This window comes from Solanum dulcamara, chromosome 1 (assembly GCF_947179165.1).
Source record: "Solanum dulcamara chromosome 1, daSolDulc1.2, whole genome shotgun sequence".
Lineage (NCBI taxonomy): Eukaryota > Viridiplantae > Streptophyta > Magnoliopsida > Solanales > Solanaceae > Solanum > Solanum dulcamara.
Window position 1 is genome coordinate 85,448,175 of NC_077237.1, and position 17,743 is coordinate 85,465,917.

The following is a 17,743-nucleotide window of genomic DNA, read 5'->3' on the forward strand; positions in this document are numbered from 1 at the left end:
TTGATTTTGTTTATGTTTGACGAATGCCTGCGAAGAAAAGCAACATTTGATGTAAGATAACAAAAGGTCATTGTAGTAGCAAATTACTTTGGAAATGAAATTCTATGGAAATATAAAAATGTCATTATAATGTACTCCAATGTATGTTACCAGCCAATTTTACGTAAAAGATTTTGAGGTTGTTTAGTTAACCTTTGCTGCCGATGTTGATGTCCTCGTCCATCTACCACAATCCCTAATACAATATCATACCCAAAATAGTTGCAAAGTGGGATGTGGGGAAGAAAGGGTCTACAAATCGTACTTCTATCTTTGTTGTAGAGTAGAAAGGTGGTTCTCGATAGACTTCGAATATGAGTTACAAAATTTCTCGTGATTGTGTTAGCTCACATTGTATTGCGACCATACGTCTCAAGTAGAACGGAAAACTAAAACATCTCAAATGAAAAACTATCTTTTACTGTACTAAAGTTTATTTCCTCCTCATTTTCCTAGTAAAATCTTTTAAGTAGAAAGTAATTCATCGCACAATCTACTAAAGAATCATGTAATTTTTTTCTTTGCAATCTCTACTCGCGTACTTTCTACAACAATAATACTTCATAACATTTGTAAATCAAGTATTCGTTACCCCAAGTAATTGACGTTAATGTTCTTGAGTATAAATATAGTTGTAATTTTGTCTCATAACTCTCAAAACTGATCTCTGATATGCCAGCCACAAGTCAAAGTAACTTTTACCCAGACAAAGCTCTAATATGTTAACAAGACAATGAAATATTACAACTCAGATAGGCTAAGTGCGTGCTATTATTGAAGTACAAAAGCTCTTAAAACATTAAAATTTACAATAGCAGCGGACGGAATACCTACAAGTAAATAAAACATGATAGCATCAACGCGAATCATCAGCAACTTGGGAACTCCGGATGCCCCAAAATGATTTGGGTTTAAGTTTCTTCTTTGTAGCAGTAAAAAGCCATCCCAATTGAGTTTCACAAGTGGCACATTCAGCAATTGACCAGGCATACCTACAATACAGTCACTTCTTAGGTATCAAATCTCTTCACAACGAGATTTCGTGATATAGCAATTGAGAGATCATATCTTATTGCAGCAGAAACCGGAGCATGAAGACATGGTTGCAATTTAACCGTGAAAAATAAATTCCTATACTCTATTATTGATGTCCCGTAGCATCGATTTCTAATAAATGCAGGGAGCAGACTACCTTTTCATATTCCAGATGAGTGAACAAGAAGCTAAAAACAAACCATTAAGTAGTCTAATGAAGATGGTTCTAACAACAGGTTACACTTCTATCACAACAGATGTCGGGCAGTGATTTCTTCGAAGTGCCCCCATCTGACACCTTAATATGATTAGAAACATCCCATGACTCGTCCATTTGGACAAATTGTGCAAATAATTGACACAAGATATAGTTGACCGTAAAAGTCAGCCAAATGAAAATGACTTACCCAGGAAACCAGCTGTATTCCTTAACAGGATTTCCAATAACAGCCAACCCGTTTGCTTTAAATAGTGTCATTATCTCATGTACAAAACCATGTGGATTAACGTAAGCACCGAGAGGGCCGTCACTGGACATCACCAACATATTGCTCCGTTTGGCAATTAGAGTCTAGAAGGGAAAAATACAACAATTAGTGACACAATATTTAACTTATTCAAAACAGCGGATTAGGGTTTAGTGTCATTTTCCGCATCACAATTAGAGTCCTCAAGAAGGGAAAAGTGGAAAAGCTAGTGACACAATATTCAGTTATTTCAAATCAGTGTCATTTTCTACATTACCTCACAAGTTCTACACCGAACACAGTCAAAATTCTCAAGTAATTCAATTTCCCGTCTCAATCGATAGGATATTCCATCAATCTCCAAAAGCTCTTGCCTTGTCGATTCGGACACGGGCATCTTACTTGCAATATGAAATGAAAGGACATCTGGCTTCATTACGTAGCTGTCCATGCTTGGAGCCCTGACTATCTGTTTCCATCGACCTGCAAAATTTCAACTCAATATTACTATAACCGTCTCAATTCAACAGAGAATGTAACTTCTTACTCAAATGATCCCCTTGAATCAAAGACGAGAAAACAACAGGAGAATAAACTATCAAAGTATGATTGAGACCACAAATGTACGGAGATTAACAGAGTAAAAATAGTTTACATTTTTATGGATTAGTCTAGCCATGATTGTCAGTAAACAAATCAGCAATTGCCATCAATTACATGTTAGTTGATAGCTCATGTTAAGTAAAGAGAAGCCCCTCGTACAGCAAGATGGAGGAGACTAACACATGAAAGCATAAACTATATATAACATGATGTAAATTTCAATTCAAAATACCCAACTTTTAGAATATGGTAATATTTCTAAACCGATTTTATGAGGGGAAAAGGAAGAAGGATGTTTTCACCAATATTTCAATGTCATAACTTTAGGCTATAAAAAAGTCCAAACTAGTGTGACCAAATTTGGAACATTCATCATCCATAATTTTCTAAAGGAGAAAGTGAAGACCACATGACCTGCTGCCCTTTGAGCAAGAGAGTATGAATCGTACATCTGGTAAACCCAACCGGGCCAAAAGGCCCTAGGAACTTCACGAAACTGATTTAAGGAATGCTTTTTCCATGTGTTGTGTGTTGGCATAGACCTTTTCCCACCAGCGAGACTTACACCATCAGCCTCTTGTTTTTTTCCTGTGCCAAATGACCTTCTAAAATTCTCATCATCGCTGGTTGTCGAGTCGTCCAGCATATCACATGAACCAAGAACAGACTGGTGCAATCTCCTTTCTGTGGGTGAAAGTTCACTTTCAAAACTTTCCTCTGACATTGCATCCGAATCATTTTCATTCCCAAAGCCATATTGGTCAGCTCGAGAGCAATTTATCGGTGGTATTTGAATATGTACACCAGAACGGAAGATACTTAATGGTGTCAATCTTCCAACAGCTTCCTTGGGTGTTCTCAATGGCAAATCTTCTTTGATGATTTGTATCTCCCCGCAAGGCTTAGACAAAAAGGTGCAACAGAACACGAACTTACGAAGATCTAAAAAATTAAGGATACCTTTATAAAAATAAATATATTAGTATCTGTTGTACACTTACTGATCCCTCCACATCCACCCAGCGGCGCCTCAAACGAAAACGCTGTTGCCCACGAGTTACAACATTCACCGAACCATCCTCCAAGTGCCGGTATTGCCTAATCTGAAACAGTATAAACATAGGTACCCGAGATAATCAAGTCATACAATAAGCTATCTTTCGATGTGTTGTTGAAACATAAATATATCAACTCCCTTTACAATGCATATACTCTTTTTGCATGTCAGTTTGAAAGGGCATGGTGATTAAGAAATCAACTTGACTAGATTAAGAAATCAAATTGACTAACATATATTGGTAGTAGGAAAAGTAATAATTCTTCTGGGAAAGTTGGGCTTGTACCAAAAACATCATGTGATAGTGTCAATGGGAAAGTTGGGCTTGTACCAAAAACATCATGTGATAGTGTCAATGTGACTCACAAATCAAAGTTAACGCTTATTGGTGCAATTCAATAAATAATTTTCTAATGCACGCCAAGCATTTTACTTTGCGTCCTGCTTATCTATAAACATAGGCATAAATACTACCTACATAATGCCCATCATATAATCACCCAGAAGATTTTAACTAAAGTCACTTTGACAGGACCAAACAGCATGTACAAGACACAGTATGTTATTTTAGATCTTAATTATACCATTGTCTTGTTTCGAGGATAAATAAGGCAATCAACCATGCTATTTATTTTTTTTGATAACCCAACCACCATGCTATTTTTTGTTCTGCTTGCTTAAAAGAATTTTATCAAATATAAATTTCAAAAAAATTATATCAGCTGATATCATTATGTCTCAAGTGTAGAAAGCTGAGATTACCTCAAGTATTCCACAAGTACCAGGTATCTCAGCCCACCAAGGATTGGGCAAATGGGAAGAACTTACTCTACCCAATTCATTGACCACTAGGCCATACCCTTGGATGCTAGCAAGGTCCCCTATATATATAATCAATTACGTAATGGAGAAACCTTATTACTGTGATAAACTCAACCTTTATCTGAAGTTAGATTTACTCTGTAGCAGAACAAATTTATCATTGTGTCAAATTCTAGCCATTTTTTAGATCATAATTGCAGCAATGCTCACCCCTTATCTGACTCTCACAACACTCTCATAATGGAGCACCTTCTCACATTCCCAAGGCTCATACTGTTTTGATATAAATCATTTCCATATTTCAACATGCATGCATTTTGTAATCCACAGAAAACAGCTTTCATCAGAAGGATGTATATCTTTCAGTTGTTTCCTTTAGTTACAGGCAAGATCATCTTTGATATAAAATTATCCTTAGCACTAATAATCTGCTCCAATATTGAATTGTCGTGGTTGCTATCTTGGGGACCTTGGAAACTTTTTCCAACTTCAAGGAAAATTCATCAATTAAAATAATCACACATTACCAATGTTTTATAACAGCAAAGATTACATGGTATCACTTCTGCTCCCAAAACAAATAAAACAAAATATTGTCTCTTCCACCAATCTTCTGGCTAACATAAAGGACAAAAGATATAGGCAATTAGCTCTTAGCTTAAGTATCCCAAGCAACCATGAGTTGTGACATCGAAAGCACAATGGAAAAAAAAATACAACTCACTCATGCAACTAACATATACAACAGAAAGAAAAGAACTTTAGACATTGCTTTTACCATTTTGAACTTGCCATCAATTAACTGTATGAACCTCATAAGTTTCAACTTCACAAAAAAGGGATGTATTACCAAGAAATGTTGACAATACAGATTCGATCTGGCTTCTAGAACATGTCTTTTTTTCAAATAAACTAAAACCAGAAAGCTCCCATACGCTCTAATTCAGATTATCCCGAACTAGAAATTCTTCATAGAACCAGAAAACTTTCAATGTTATACCAGTCACAAGAAATGCATGGATCTGCAAAAAAATCTAGTAACAAGATGCAATGTCACAAAATCGACATGAAATTTCTTCTTCAGAAACAGTTCAGATTCTTGTCTACTCATCAACATTCAGAAACATTTCTAACAGTTTGAAGGAAATATACTCAATTCGATTATGTATCCACAAAAATAACTATCAAGAAAGGCAGAGGGTTCAAGTTCATACCTCAGCAGTTGTACCAGTGGTTGCAAGTTTTATCCTTCCATTATTTGTATCCTTGTAAACTCGAATCTGGAATAATTTTTTACCAGCAATCCCACTCAAAACTCAAAGAGGAAAACAATTCGAGGGAAAGAAAACAAAACATCAGTGCCATTAGGCATCCCCTTACCACGCCAATCGTGTAAGGAGCATCAACTTGCCTAAGTGCCCTTTCAACAGAAGCTATAAAATTACGCTGAATGACTCGCAGAGGAAGTGTGGCCTCGGGAAATAAAACAACTCCTGGAAGTAAAACAAAGCACATAAGACACTGTGAGGGATGTTAAACTACCCAAGAAAAACTCACATGAGGCAACATTTTCTGACTAGAAATCTGAACTCTGAAATAGCTGCTGAGCTGAAAGATACGCTTACATGGTTATTTGGAATTAAGTACCAAAAATACCATGCATTTATGGTAAAAGAGTCATGCACTGCTGTCACTTCTCAACAAGAAACTACAAAAATATAGGATCTAGTTGAACTTCACAAACACTATGTAGTACCATACCTCACATCTACAATTGTACAAACAATACAACTTGTTTCATACAGTTAGTGGTCATATTTCCTTTTCCTCCATAAATACTTTTAATTGAAACAAAGACAGTCACAAGGGCCGAGGCAAGTGGCAACCGAGTAATAAATTTACCTTCAAGATAGAACAGAGGAACCTTTAAGACAGCTCCTCCATCCAAGAAGGCCAGCCTGTTATGAGTATCTTCAACATCTGACACAAGAAAATGTTCAAAAAATAAGTGCACAACATGAAAGTCATATCAACCCAAAAAATAATTGAAAAATGAGAATGAAAAGGCAGATTACACCTACCACCAAGGTAAGAATGTAAGGCAGCCAAAGAGGTGTTATAAGTAAATTCACCCGATGCAGATGCTCCCCCCGAACTACGATAACTACAATCAGAAGACAAGTACAAAAAAACATTTCTTAAATGGTACTTTTAGTAAAGAAATTCTTGATTGATACTTGTAATAAGAAAATGACAATCCATTAGATCGCATGGATGAAAAAGAGTTACTCCCTCCCTTTCATTTTATATGGTACTTGTTCTGTTTTAGAGCGCATTTGGATGGGCTTATAAGTTGGTTTGACCAACTTATAAGCTCCTTTTAGCTTATTGTGGTGTTTGGCTACTAACTTAAAATGCTAAATTTAAGCCATAAAGTTCTTAAAGTCACCCAAAAATGAAAAGTTGGAAATCCTAACTTTTTTTTGGAGGGCTTAAAGCCATTTTCGTTGACCATGAAAATGACTTTTATATCCTTTATATTTTATTTTAATTCTCAAAGTACCCTCTCAGCTAAAGCCCTAAAATTCACATTTGTTCCTCATTTCTTCAGCAACAACGTCTGGCCAAATTCTCCCACCGACGAGGAAATAGGAATATATCAAAAACAAAAAGATAGCAACTGAAAACTCACAAACAGAACCAACAATGGAGAATATAGAGCACAAAAATTTGACTGTAAACGGCATAAATATGCATATAGAGGTCCATCAACAATATTATCCTCTATGGTTTCCCTGAACTCCGGTATACATGGCGTCACCAACTGATTTCACTTTCATCTAAGGGTTACCGTGCAATAGCTCCAGATCTACGTGGTTATGGTGATACAGATTCTCCTTCTAGCTATACCGTTTTTCATATTGTTAGTGACCTTATTGCCCTTCTCGATGCCCTGAAAATAAGGATATTTCAGTCATTTTGACAGAAAATAAGTGCTTAATAGCACTTATTTGCCAAACACATCAACAACTTATTTTCAGTATAAGCACTTTTATCCAAACACTCAACTGCTTATTTATAAAAATAACTTTTAGCACTTAAAAGTTCTAAAAGCATGTCATACATAAAAATCACTTTTTTAAGCCCATCCAAACAGGCTCTTAGTCTGTTCTGAAAAAGCACGACAACTTTTTTTTTATAACCATGGTGTCCGGGCTAGTTTGCATGCACCTTACTTAATTCCATGGGATATCCCCACCCCCACCAGCAACAGGTAACTCTATCAAACAAGGTCCTCACAAGGCTAGGATAGATGGGAAAAAATCACCAAATGTTTTTATTTTCTGGTGGGATTTGAACCTGAGACTTCATAGCTCTCAACCCACTTCATTCACCACTAGGCCACACACTTGGATGCAAAAATTGATTTTAAAAAAATGACAACTTTCTGTATTTGAAAACTCTTTAACTTTAATCCTCTCATTTTACCTTTAATAAGTTCTTATAGCCATCAAAATGTTGTGGCATGTCTAACACTACAGTTCCAACTTCCAGAGTACTTTTGGTATGCGTCAAAACTCCTTTCTTTCTTGAACTCAGCACCCAATTAAGCACCGCCACATTAAAATCAGAGGGATTATTAGTCAAATATATCGATCAGCACATTGGGACTGTGTCAGAGCTCAGAAGTGTCCGATTGACCGGCCTCCAACTTATATTGGGGTAGATTAGTGTCTGGGCTAACTTGCACACACCTGAACTATATAGTGTCTCAACTGAGATTTGAATGGTCTTTTCTGGTTTTCATCCCACTTCATTGTCTACTAAACCACATCCTTCGGCTAGGCTTAAGTTACTTATAATTTCTCGAAGTTCTTATAAACTCCCCTGTTTTCTTTTACCGATATAAGTTTGAACATAAACAACTAATATGATATTGCATTGATGTAACTATCAGACACAAACCTATGCAAGGAACATGAGAAAATCCATCATATTTAAAAAGATCAAAAAAAAAAAAGAAGAGAAAAACGTATCCCTCAAAAAAATAAAAAATGAAGAAGATAGGCAGCACTAGAAAAACTAGTTTATAGGTGACAAATCTAGAGGTAAAACAGAAGTAAACTGAATAATGAATAAAGATCTCCTCTTACTATGATGATACCTACAGGCTACAGTCCAAGTAAATTTCTACAAGGCATACTCAAAAGTGATTCCCATAAGAGAATAGGCATACTTGTAAGTTCTAATTCCTAGGTCATCCAATTGCCAACATTTCACTTATCTCTCCTTCAATGGAGTGGATTGAGCACCATGAGGTCTCAAGTTCAATTCCAGGCAGAGAAATTTCTTTTCATTTGTTTTACCCCTTAAACAAAGTAACCTGGTACCTGATGCTAGTGTGAGGTGGCAAGTATATTGTGAAATTAGTCTACGTAAGCACAAAATGATCCGGTTTCACTTTCCATTTCCAATTTGCAAATACATGATACAGATAAATTAAGCTATAAATATCTCAAAAACTACTCCAATCTGAAAACCATAAAATCACAAGGCGACAAAACATGCAAACATTGATACCAAAAGCCATAATACACTGATAATAATCAAACTAAAAACCCTAAATCATAGGAAGGACGAAAAAGAATACAGACACCGCACAATTTAACAATAAATCAAAATGCAAAAGCAAATTCACATTAGAATTTTACTTTGTTTCATCATCTGATGATTCTTCATCGACTTCTTCAACTTGCAATTCCTCCGATTCAAGCTCGCGTATTTGCTCCATTTGATACCTTTCTATCTCTAGAATTCTATCGTCCTCCATTTTTCCTACCTCTTCGATTCAATTAAACTGTGTGAGTAGATATATATACTCCTAAGAACCTGCCAGATCCTTAAAACGCCGTCTGCAGTAACAGTTTGGAGTTTACAGCAGCGCACAGGTAGTTAAAGTGAACTGCGAGGATAACGGAAGTGTAACGTTGAACTTGGTAGCAATGATAAGATTATAGAAATAATTGAACTAAAAAAACAATAGGTAAAATTAAAATTGAAGAATAATATAGTATGAGAATAGTGATAAGAATACTAAAAAAAAAACTCGACAAGGCTCGACCTATTATAGCTCTCGACCTTCATATTTTTTTTGTCTAAGATTATATTCATGTGCTATCTAATAATCTCTTCCTAATACTTTTTCAACTTATATTCACCTCTTTGTATACCTACTATAGTTAATAATAGCTCACAATTCCTCACTAAGATATTTGTGTATTTCTTTTCACATGATCGAAATATCTTAGTCTCGCACTCTTTATGTTATCCGACACAAAGTTCACTCTCATCTTGTCCTGAATAACGTAATTCTCAATCCTATTTTTTATCGTGTGTCCACACATCCATCATAATATTTTCATTTATGCTACTTTCTTCTTAGAAATGTGCGCAGGCTTAACCGTGTAAAGAAAAAGAAATATGTCTTTGGCCCCCAAATTTGAGAAGCTTCAATTTTTTTCAACAATAATAGGTTATAGATTTCATTTTAGTTTTAAAAATATTGAATACCATTTGTAGAAAAAGTAAATTTTACATATAAAAAAAAAAATAATTAGAAGAAATTTGACATATTTGAAGTATTTTGTCTCATGAATGATAATATAGATTGATTCTATTGTCAATTGAAAAAAGGATATTACAAGAAATCAATTATATAAGAATTATAAATAATTGTTTAAACTTTAAGTCCTTCATTTCATTTTGACTTTAAGCTGCTAATATGTTTGAGGCTCCTCTAAATGTGCGATTTCTCGATTGACCTACACTCTGCCTCATCCTTCGTAATTGATATGGCCATTACTTTATAATATTTTGTGCAAATTTCAAATCAGAAACTTAATTCTAGGATCCAAATTTGTTGACTAAAAGGCATGGTTAGTCAAGCTACCATGGCTAACAAATGGTAGTTAAGCTAACAAGAGTAGTTAATTGGTTGTTAGAAATTAACTGATTAGTTATTAGTTAGTTACAAATATAGTTAGAGTGTATATGTGTACACAATACATAATACAGTACATATACATATATACATATATACATGTATCAGAGAGAAGATGCTAATGACAGATATTTCTTTCTCTTTCTACTCCTCTCTCTATACTCAGATTTCTCTCTAAGCTTTCTTCTTCCTTGTTTCTCTTCTATTCTTCCTCCATTAATGGAGGACTGATAACCTCCATTAATGGAGTTTTAGCATGGTATCAGAGCCTGCACGATGATCTACTAAGTGCGGGAACCTCCTGCTGAGATTCAAAGCCCTGGAGCACTAGAATCGCAAGTCAGCGGCTAAGAGGAAACAACAACAAACAAAGGAAATGGTGACTACAACTAGATTTGAAGCTGGATCTACAGAAACCAGCAACCAAAACACAAACGTCACCACTGAGGCAGCTCGATTCAACATTCCAGTGATAGATCATAATCATCCGCTCTATCTTCAATCTAGTGATACTCCAGGAAGCTCATTGATCTCCGTGCAGCTCACCGGTTTAGAAAATTACGCAGTATGGAGTAGGTCCATGCGTATTGGACTGCTAGGTAAGAGTAAGTTAGGGTTTGTGGATGGTAGATATCCTAAGTCGAAATTTCCCTCTGAATACCTTGATATTTGGGAAAAATGCAACGCAGTAGTATTGTCCTGGATTATGAACTCTGTAAGGTCAGACCTACTCAGTAGTGTAGTATACAGTGAAGACGCTCACAAAGTATGGTGTGAGTTAAAAGAGAGATTTGACAAAATCAATGGAGTACATGTATTTCACCTTCACAAGGAGATTCACAACTTAAATCAAGGAACAATGTCAGTGACAGATTACTACACCACACTTAAAAGCCTGTGGAACGAGTTCGACTCCATCATGCCTTGTCCAGGATGTTCATGTGATGAATCCAGAAAATTTAAGGAGCACTGTGAGTATCAAAGGCTACTCCAGTTCCTAATGGGGTTGAATGAATCATACTCAGCTGCTCGAGGACACATTCTACTTCAAACTCCTATCCCAAACCTAAACAAAGCCTTCTAACTCATCCTAGATCATGAGAGCCAGAGAAACCTAACCAATTCAGAGGTTTCTCTTCACAGAACTATTGAAAGTGCAGCCCTGTTCAGTTAGAAAGCATATACTCATGGGAATGGAAATTTTGGAAGTGGTGATGGTAATCCAAACAGAGGTCACTATGACTCTCAATACAAGCCACAGGTTCAGAGAACTCAGAAAGTTATATGTGAAGTGTGTGGATACAGGGGACACACTAAGGAGCAGTGCTTCAAGGTTAAAGGTTATCCTGTGGGGTGGAGATCAAAGAAGAAAGGTGGAGGAACAAGCTCCTATGTTAATCAAGTTGAAGTATCTCAATCGACTAATAATGGCCTGCCCTCTCTGAGTCCTTCAACTTTATCAATTGCCACTTTTTTCACACAAGATCAATATCAACAAATCATCCAGATGCTGGCAAAAGGAAGTGAGAATGCAGGGGAACATGTATCTAAAGCAGCCTCAGCAGGTAGTACCTTATCTGCCTTAGTATCCAAATATGTGCCTTTGGACTGGATAATAGATACTGGAGCTACAGATCATATGACAACTAGTATTGATGTGCTTGATGCAGTTCAACCTGTGCCTAGTCCTAAGAGAAAAGAAGTTCACCTCCCTACTGGTAATGTAGTATCAGTCTCACACACTGGGAGCACAAAAGTACTTGGTAGCCAAAGTATTAGTAATGTTTTGTTTGTTCCAGACTTCAAGTGTAACTTACTGTCTGTGTAACAACCCCTAAAATGTTGTATGTCGGTATTTCAATTCTCGATAAAAATAATACAGCCTCTGTATTTTGGGCATAACTTTTCATAGGTTGGTCCAAATTAGGTGATTCAAATTTCTGGGTAATCACAACATCCTTACCTACAACTTTCATGAAGAACATAACTTCAAATTCGGAGTATAAGTAGGTCAAATAAATTAATCTTTGCAAGATATAGTGCTGTGACGAAATTGAGTGTTGATAGAAGAAAATTCATATCTCACTGTAGGTTGCTCCAAATTGGTTGATTCTTGAACGATATGAAACTAGACTTCCATATCTACAATTCTTATGAAGAAACCAAATCCTAATAAGGAATTTATCTTATTCAAACGTAGCTTCGAAAATGAGTATTCTGTTAAAAAGAACTCATCTTACCTACCATGGAAACATCTAGATGCATTTGACATCATGCATGACATAAATTGTCCTCCATTTAACATCATCCATGACATCAATATATTCCATTAAATTTTCAGATTTTTTTTATAATTATTTTATTTATTGTTAGGTCCCTCTTTCCCACCTATAAATACCCACCTTATTTCCTCATTTTATTCATCAAGCTTTCCTAAGCATTTCTTCTCTCTATATACTTCTTCTCAAATATAGTTTTAGTTTTAGTAGTATAAAAATACTACTCCGGTTATTCTTATACTCCGGGTAGTACACAAAACGCTCCGGCGAGAAGAAAAGGCTAGGGATCCAAGAGTATTCCAATTCGGAGTAAACCTTCGGATTTAAGGTATGTAAGGCTTTCATAGCATTGGATTGAGTTCGTCCATGCGCCCAATATTTAAATTTATTATAATTGAGTTATAGTTGAGTTTTATTCAAATCTTGAATTCTAGATGAATTAATTCTTCTTCTATTGAGTTTGATATATTTATGCATTAATATTATTATTATTGTTATCTCTCATATTATTGGAATTATTGTTCATGGCTACTTTCCCATGAATTCTAATTGATTTGATGTTCATGAATATTTTTACATATGTTTTGAGTAAAGATGTTGGTTTTTTATTATTTTTATTGATAAAAAGAGAGTTATATGAATTAATACTATATATGTATTTTATTGAGTTTTGAAAGAGTAAAAGAGTTGAATTTGAATGAATTTGAGAAAATGATATTTTGATCAAGATGTTTTGATGAGATGTAAATGATGTTTTTGGAAGTATAATGATTGATGAACATGAAATGAGATGAGTTTGATGATTTAAATTAAAGTCCAATGAGACTAGATGATGAGTTTAATATGAGCACATATTTTGGGAGTAGTATTGAGCACCGAGTTGGGTAAGAGTTTAATTGACTCAAACCCCAGAACTACGTAGCCAGCGTAGGATGGAGGCTATGCCTCTTAAGTCCCAAAAAGAGGACTTTGATGAATGGATCCAAGATGGTGATGTCCTTTACCCTGGCAAGGTATTGGATGGATGTGGCAACGACATCGCTTCGTTGTATCATCGCTAGCTCATAAGTGATGGTTGTCGGTTAGAGAAACTCCCAACTGAGTAAGCATTGCTTATTACTATTATTTTTATTATTATATTTTAAACTTGCATTACATATTCATGTTGAGATGATGTTGAGTTCTGAGCTGAGTTTTCTTGAGAGGAGTTTCTTGATATCTGTCCTTACCTTCCTGCCATTTTACATACTCGTACATTCCACGTACTGACGTCATTCGACCTGCATCGTTTTATGATGCAGATACAGGTGTTAGAGATCCTCAACAGGCGCATCGTTGAAGATCATTTCTTTTCAGCTAATTGGTGAGTCCTTCTTGTATTCGAAGGAACTCCTTATCCTTTTATTATTGTTGAGTGTGATGTTTCTTTTGAGGTAGCCATGGACATGTCATTGGCACCATCTAAGAGTATTAGAGGCTTCATAGACAGAGTTTGATGATGTAATCGGAGTAGTTCTCCTTAGAAACTACTTCTTCTAAGAATTATCTATTTTTCCTTTGATTATGACAAGCCCACATTAGTATTATTAAGTCTTCCGCTAATGAACAAATGAGTAATGAGACCAAGTGGTTCTCTCGGAAGCCAGAGATGGTTTCTGAGTGCCGGCCACGCCTAGGGTACCCTCTCGGGGCGTGACAGTCTGTGTCAAAACTTACCAAGGAACTTCAATGTATGGCAGCCTTCTTTCCTGACTTTTGTATTTTTCAGGACCTCTCAAGTGGACTGGTCAGGGGGATTGGTAGAGAAGATCAAGGCCTCTACATCCTCAAAGAAAATCTCATCAGCTCAGCCTTTCTCTCCTCTGCACACTCAACACATACTACCTCTACTTCAACAAGTCAAGCTGAATCTGATTGTTTATGGCATAGAAGATTAGGCCATGCCCCCATAGACATAATAAAGAAGTCATCTAGCCTCGATATAGTTCATACTACTGTAAATTTACCTTGCACAGTGTGCCCCTTAGCTAAACAAACTAAACTGTCTTTCCCAACTAGCTCCTATATCTCTACATCTATATTTGAGTTAGTTCATTGTGATATTTGGGGCCCTTACAGAGTTCCCACTCATTCTGGTATGAAATACTTTGTGACATTAGTGGATGATTTTTCCAGATTTACTTGGCTGTTTCTTATTTCCTCCAAAGCTGATACTACAGTGGTGTTGAGAAAGTTCTTTGCACAAGTTCATAATTTTTTCTCTACTACTATTAAAACCTTCAGAACTGATAATGGGAGTGAGTTCATTAGCCATGACTTTCAATCTCTACTGTCCACTCTTGGTGTCCTTCATCAAAGTACATGTGTCTACACTCCTCAACAAAATGGGGTTGCTGAAAGGAAGCATAGAACAATTCTAGACATGGCTAGAGCAATCAAGTTCCAAGCTAGTATGCCTCTGAAGTTTTGGGGTGAGTGTGTCACTACTGCTGTATATATTCTGAACAGACTTCCTTCTAAACTTCTTCACTATAAGTCCCCTTTTGAAATGCTTCACTCTTCACCTCCTTCTCTCTCCCATATCAGAACATTTGGCTGCCTGTGCTATGCAGCCTGTCCCAAGATATCAGACAAATTTTCCCCCAGAGCTATCTCTGCAGTCATGATGGGATACTCTCTGTCCCAAAAGGGCTATCTCCTCTATGATCTGCACTCCAAATCTATGTTTGTTACTAGAAATGTAGTGTTCAAGGAGGATATTTTCCCCTTCAAAGACTTACAAGTCTCCTCTAATCCCTTGTTTCCAGTTTTCACTATACCTTCTCATAGTGTTGCTTCTCCACCTATGCCACTGCCCTCCTTGGTACCTCCTTCCTCATGTCCTGTTCCTGATCCTCCTTCCTCACTCCCACCTCCACCTCCTAGGAGGTCATCTAGACAAACCCATCCTCCCTTATGGCTTCAGGACTTTGTCACTGCCAATCATGGTGTCTCTTCTTCTTCTTACCCCATATCTGATCACATCTCTTATGCTCATCTGTAGGGGTGTACATACACCGGGTTGGATCGGATTTTTTACAAACCAAACCAAACCATTTGTGTCGGGTTATTAAATCTATAAACTAAACCAAACCAATAAAGCCGGGTTTTTTGATATCAATTTTTCTCGGGTTTTTCGGGTTTTTCCGGGTTTTTTGGGTTTTTCTGGGTTTTTTGGGGTTTTTTGGATTTCTCAGATTTTTCATAGTATCTAATAAAAAGCACAGAGCAGTGCTTCCTAAAAAGAGTTCTAGTACAAAATATCAAGGAAAAATTACTTGATTGAGTGCTTTTTAAAAATTAATTACTGATTTTAGTGATATTTTTTATTTATTACCATTTATAGCAATACTATGATAAATCTACACTTGTATTAAAAGTAAATTATGCATACAATATACATGTATTATAAGTGTTTTAAAATATATATTATGTTTGTGTAGTAAGAAACTAACATAATGTATTATAAATCTATTAAAGTATGTGATAAATGTATTATTCATCTATAAAACTTGTATTATATATGTTTTATAAATAGTTCTCTGCAATATGTATTATAAATGTATTATAAGTGTTCAATGAATTATTTTTTTATTGCTATAGATGGTAAATATTTTCTTAATATTGTATATTTATGTAAGTTTCCCAAATATCAACATATAAGATGGAGGCAGAACACTGTTTGAAGTTTTAACTTTATAATATAACTTTATAAGATGAACTTTTTTTGTATTTTATTTAGATGAGCTTCTCAAGTCCAAATCTAAATGCAAGAAAGAAAACAAAAATTATGAAAAAAATTTAAAAAATATTTATAAATTACATTTTAATAAATATTTTTATGTATAACATAATTTAAAAGTAGTATATCTATAATCGGGTCGGTTTGGGTTCGGTTTGACTTTTTTTAGTTAAAACCAAACCAACCCTATAATGGTCGGATTTTTTTTCCAAACACTAAATCAAGTCAAATCAAACCAGTAGTCGTTTTTTTTTCCGATTTGGTTCGATTTGTCGGTTTGGTGTGGTTTATCGGTTTGCCCTATACAGCCCTACTCATCTGTCTCCCCATTATGCTCATGCTCTGGCTGCCTACTCAGCTATAAGTGAACCTACCTCATATTCTGAAGCCTCCCTTGATCCTAAATGGATCCAGGCTATGGAACTAGAGATTGTTGCCCTGCAAGATAATCACACTTGGAGTGTGGTTGACCTGCCTCCTGGTAAAAAACCCATTGGCTGCAAGTGGGTCTACAAAGTGAAATATAAGGCCTCAGGTGAAGTTGAAAGGTATAAGGCCAGGCTGGTGGCCAAAGGGTATAGCCAACAAGAGGGTCTTGACTATAGTGAGACCTTCAGTCCTGTTGCAAAAATGGTCACTATTAGATCTGTTATTGCTCTGGCTGCTTCCAAAGGCTGGTGTCTTCATCAAATGGATGTTCACAATGCTTTTCTCAATGGTGATCTCTTGGAGGAGGTCTACATGACTATTCCTGCTGGTTTTACTAGACAGGGGGAGCAAGGCAAGGTCTGCAAACTCCACAAATCACTCTATGGCCTCAAGCAGGCTCCCAGATAGTGGAACCTCAAATTGACAGAAGCCTTGGTACAATTGGGCTTCATCCAGAGCCATTATGATTACTCACTGTTTACTAGACAAGCTGAAGGTGGTATTGTGATTATCCTAGTCTATGTAGATGACCTCTTAATCACTGCCAGCAAACAATATCTGATAGACTGCACAAGGAGTGATCTGCAGAAGAAATTCAAGATGAAGGACCTAGGAGAACTTAAATTTTTCCTTGGGATTGAAGTTGCCAGATCCAGCAAAGGCATACATCTATCTCAAAGGAAATATGCACTGGAACTAATAGCTGAAACTGGTTTAGGGGGAGTCAAGCCTGCAGCTACACCACTTGAACAAAATTTAAAACTGACCTCAGCCAAATATGATGAAGCTATTGCCCCAAAAGGAGCACATGAAGATCCTGCTCTGAAGGACCCTGACAGGTATCAAAGGCTAGTAGGAAGACTCCTATATCTTACTATGATCAGACCTGATCTTGCATTTTCAGTCCAGAAGCTGAGTCAATATATGCATTGCCCCAAGGAATCACATATGGATGCAGCACTCAGAGTAGTCAGATACATCAAAGAAGCTCCAGGGCTTGAGCTATTCATGCCATCAGAAGCATCAGAACAGCTCATTGCCTATTGTGACTTAGACTGGGGTGCATGTTTAGAGACCAGGAGGTCAGTTACTGGATATGTGATTAAATATGGTGAAAGTCTCATATCCTGGAAGTCTAAGAAACAAAAGACAGTCTCCAGAAGTTCAGCAGAAGCAGAATTCAGAAGTATGGCAAATTGTGCAGTTGAGGTAACTTGGTTGATTGGTTTA

General features: G+C 36.3%; 1 protein-coding gene across 1 annotated transcript; it reads right to left on the reverse strand.

Annotated features, from left to right (window-relative positions):
• Positions 1 to 687: 687 nt before the first annotated feature.
• On the reverse strand, positions 688 to 9,022 carry LOC129881910 (uncharacterized). Its single transcript, XM_055956028.1, has 10 exons — positions 8,736 to 9,022; positions 6,105 to 6,187; positions 5,926 to 6,003; positions 5,404 to 5,516; positions 5,238 to 5,303; positions 3,146 to 3,247; positions 2,559 to 3,045; positions 1,819 to 2,024; positions 1,482 to 1,645; positions 688 to 1,031 (listed from the first exon to the last, which is right to left on the reverse strand). Exons 1-10 carry the CDS (start codon positions 8,852 to 8,854, stop codon positions 896 to 898), a joined length of 1,554 nt encoding a protein of 517 aa, XP_055812003.1. The 5' UTR covers positions 8,855 to 9,022; the 3' UTR covers positions 688 to 895.
• Positions 9,023 to 17,743: the final 8,721 nt, after the last annotated feature.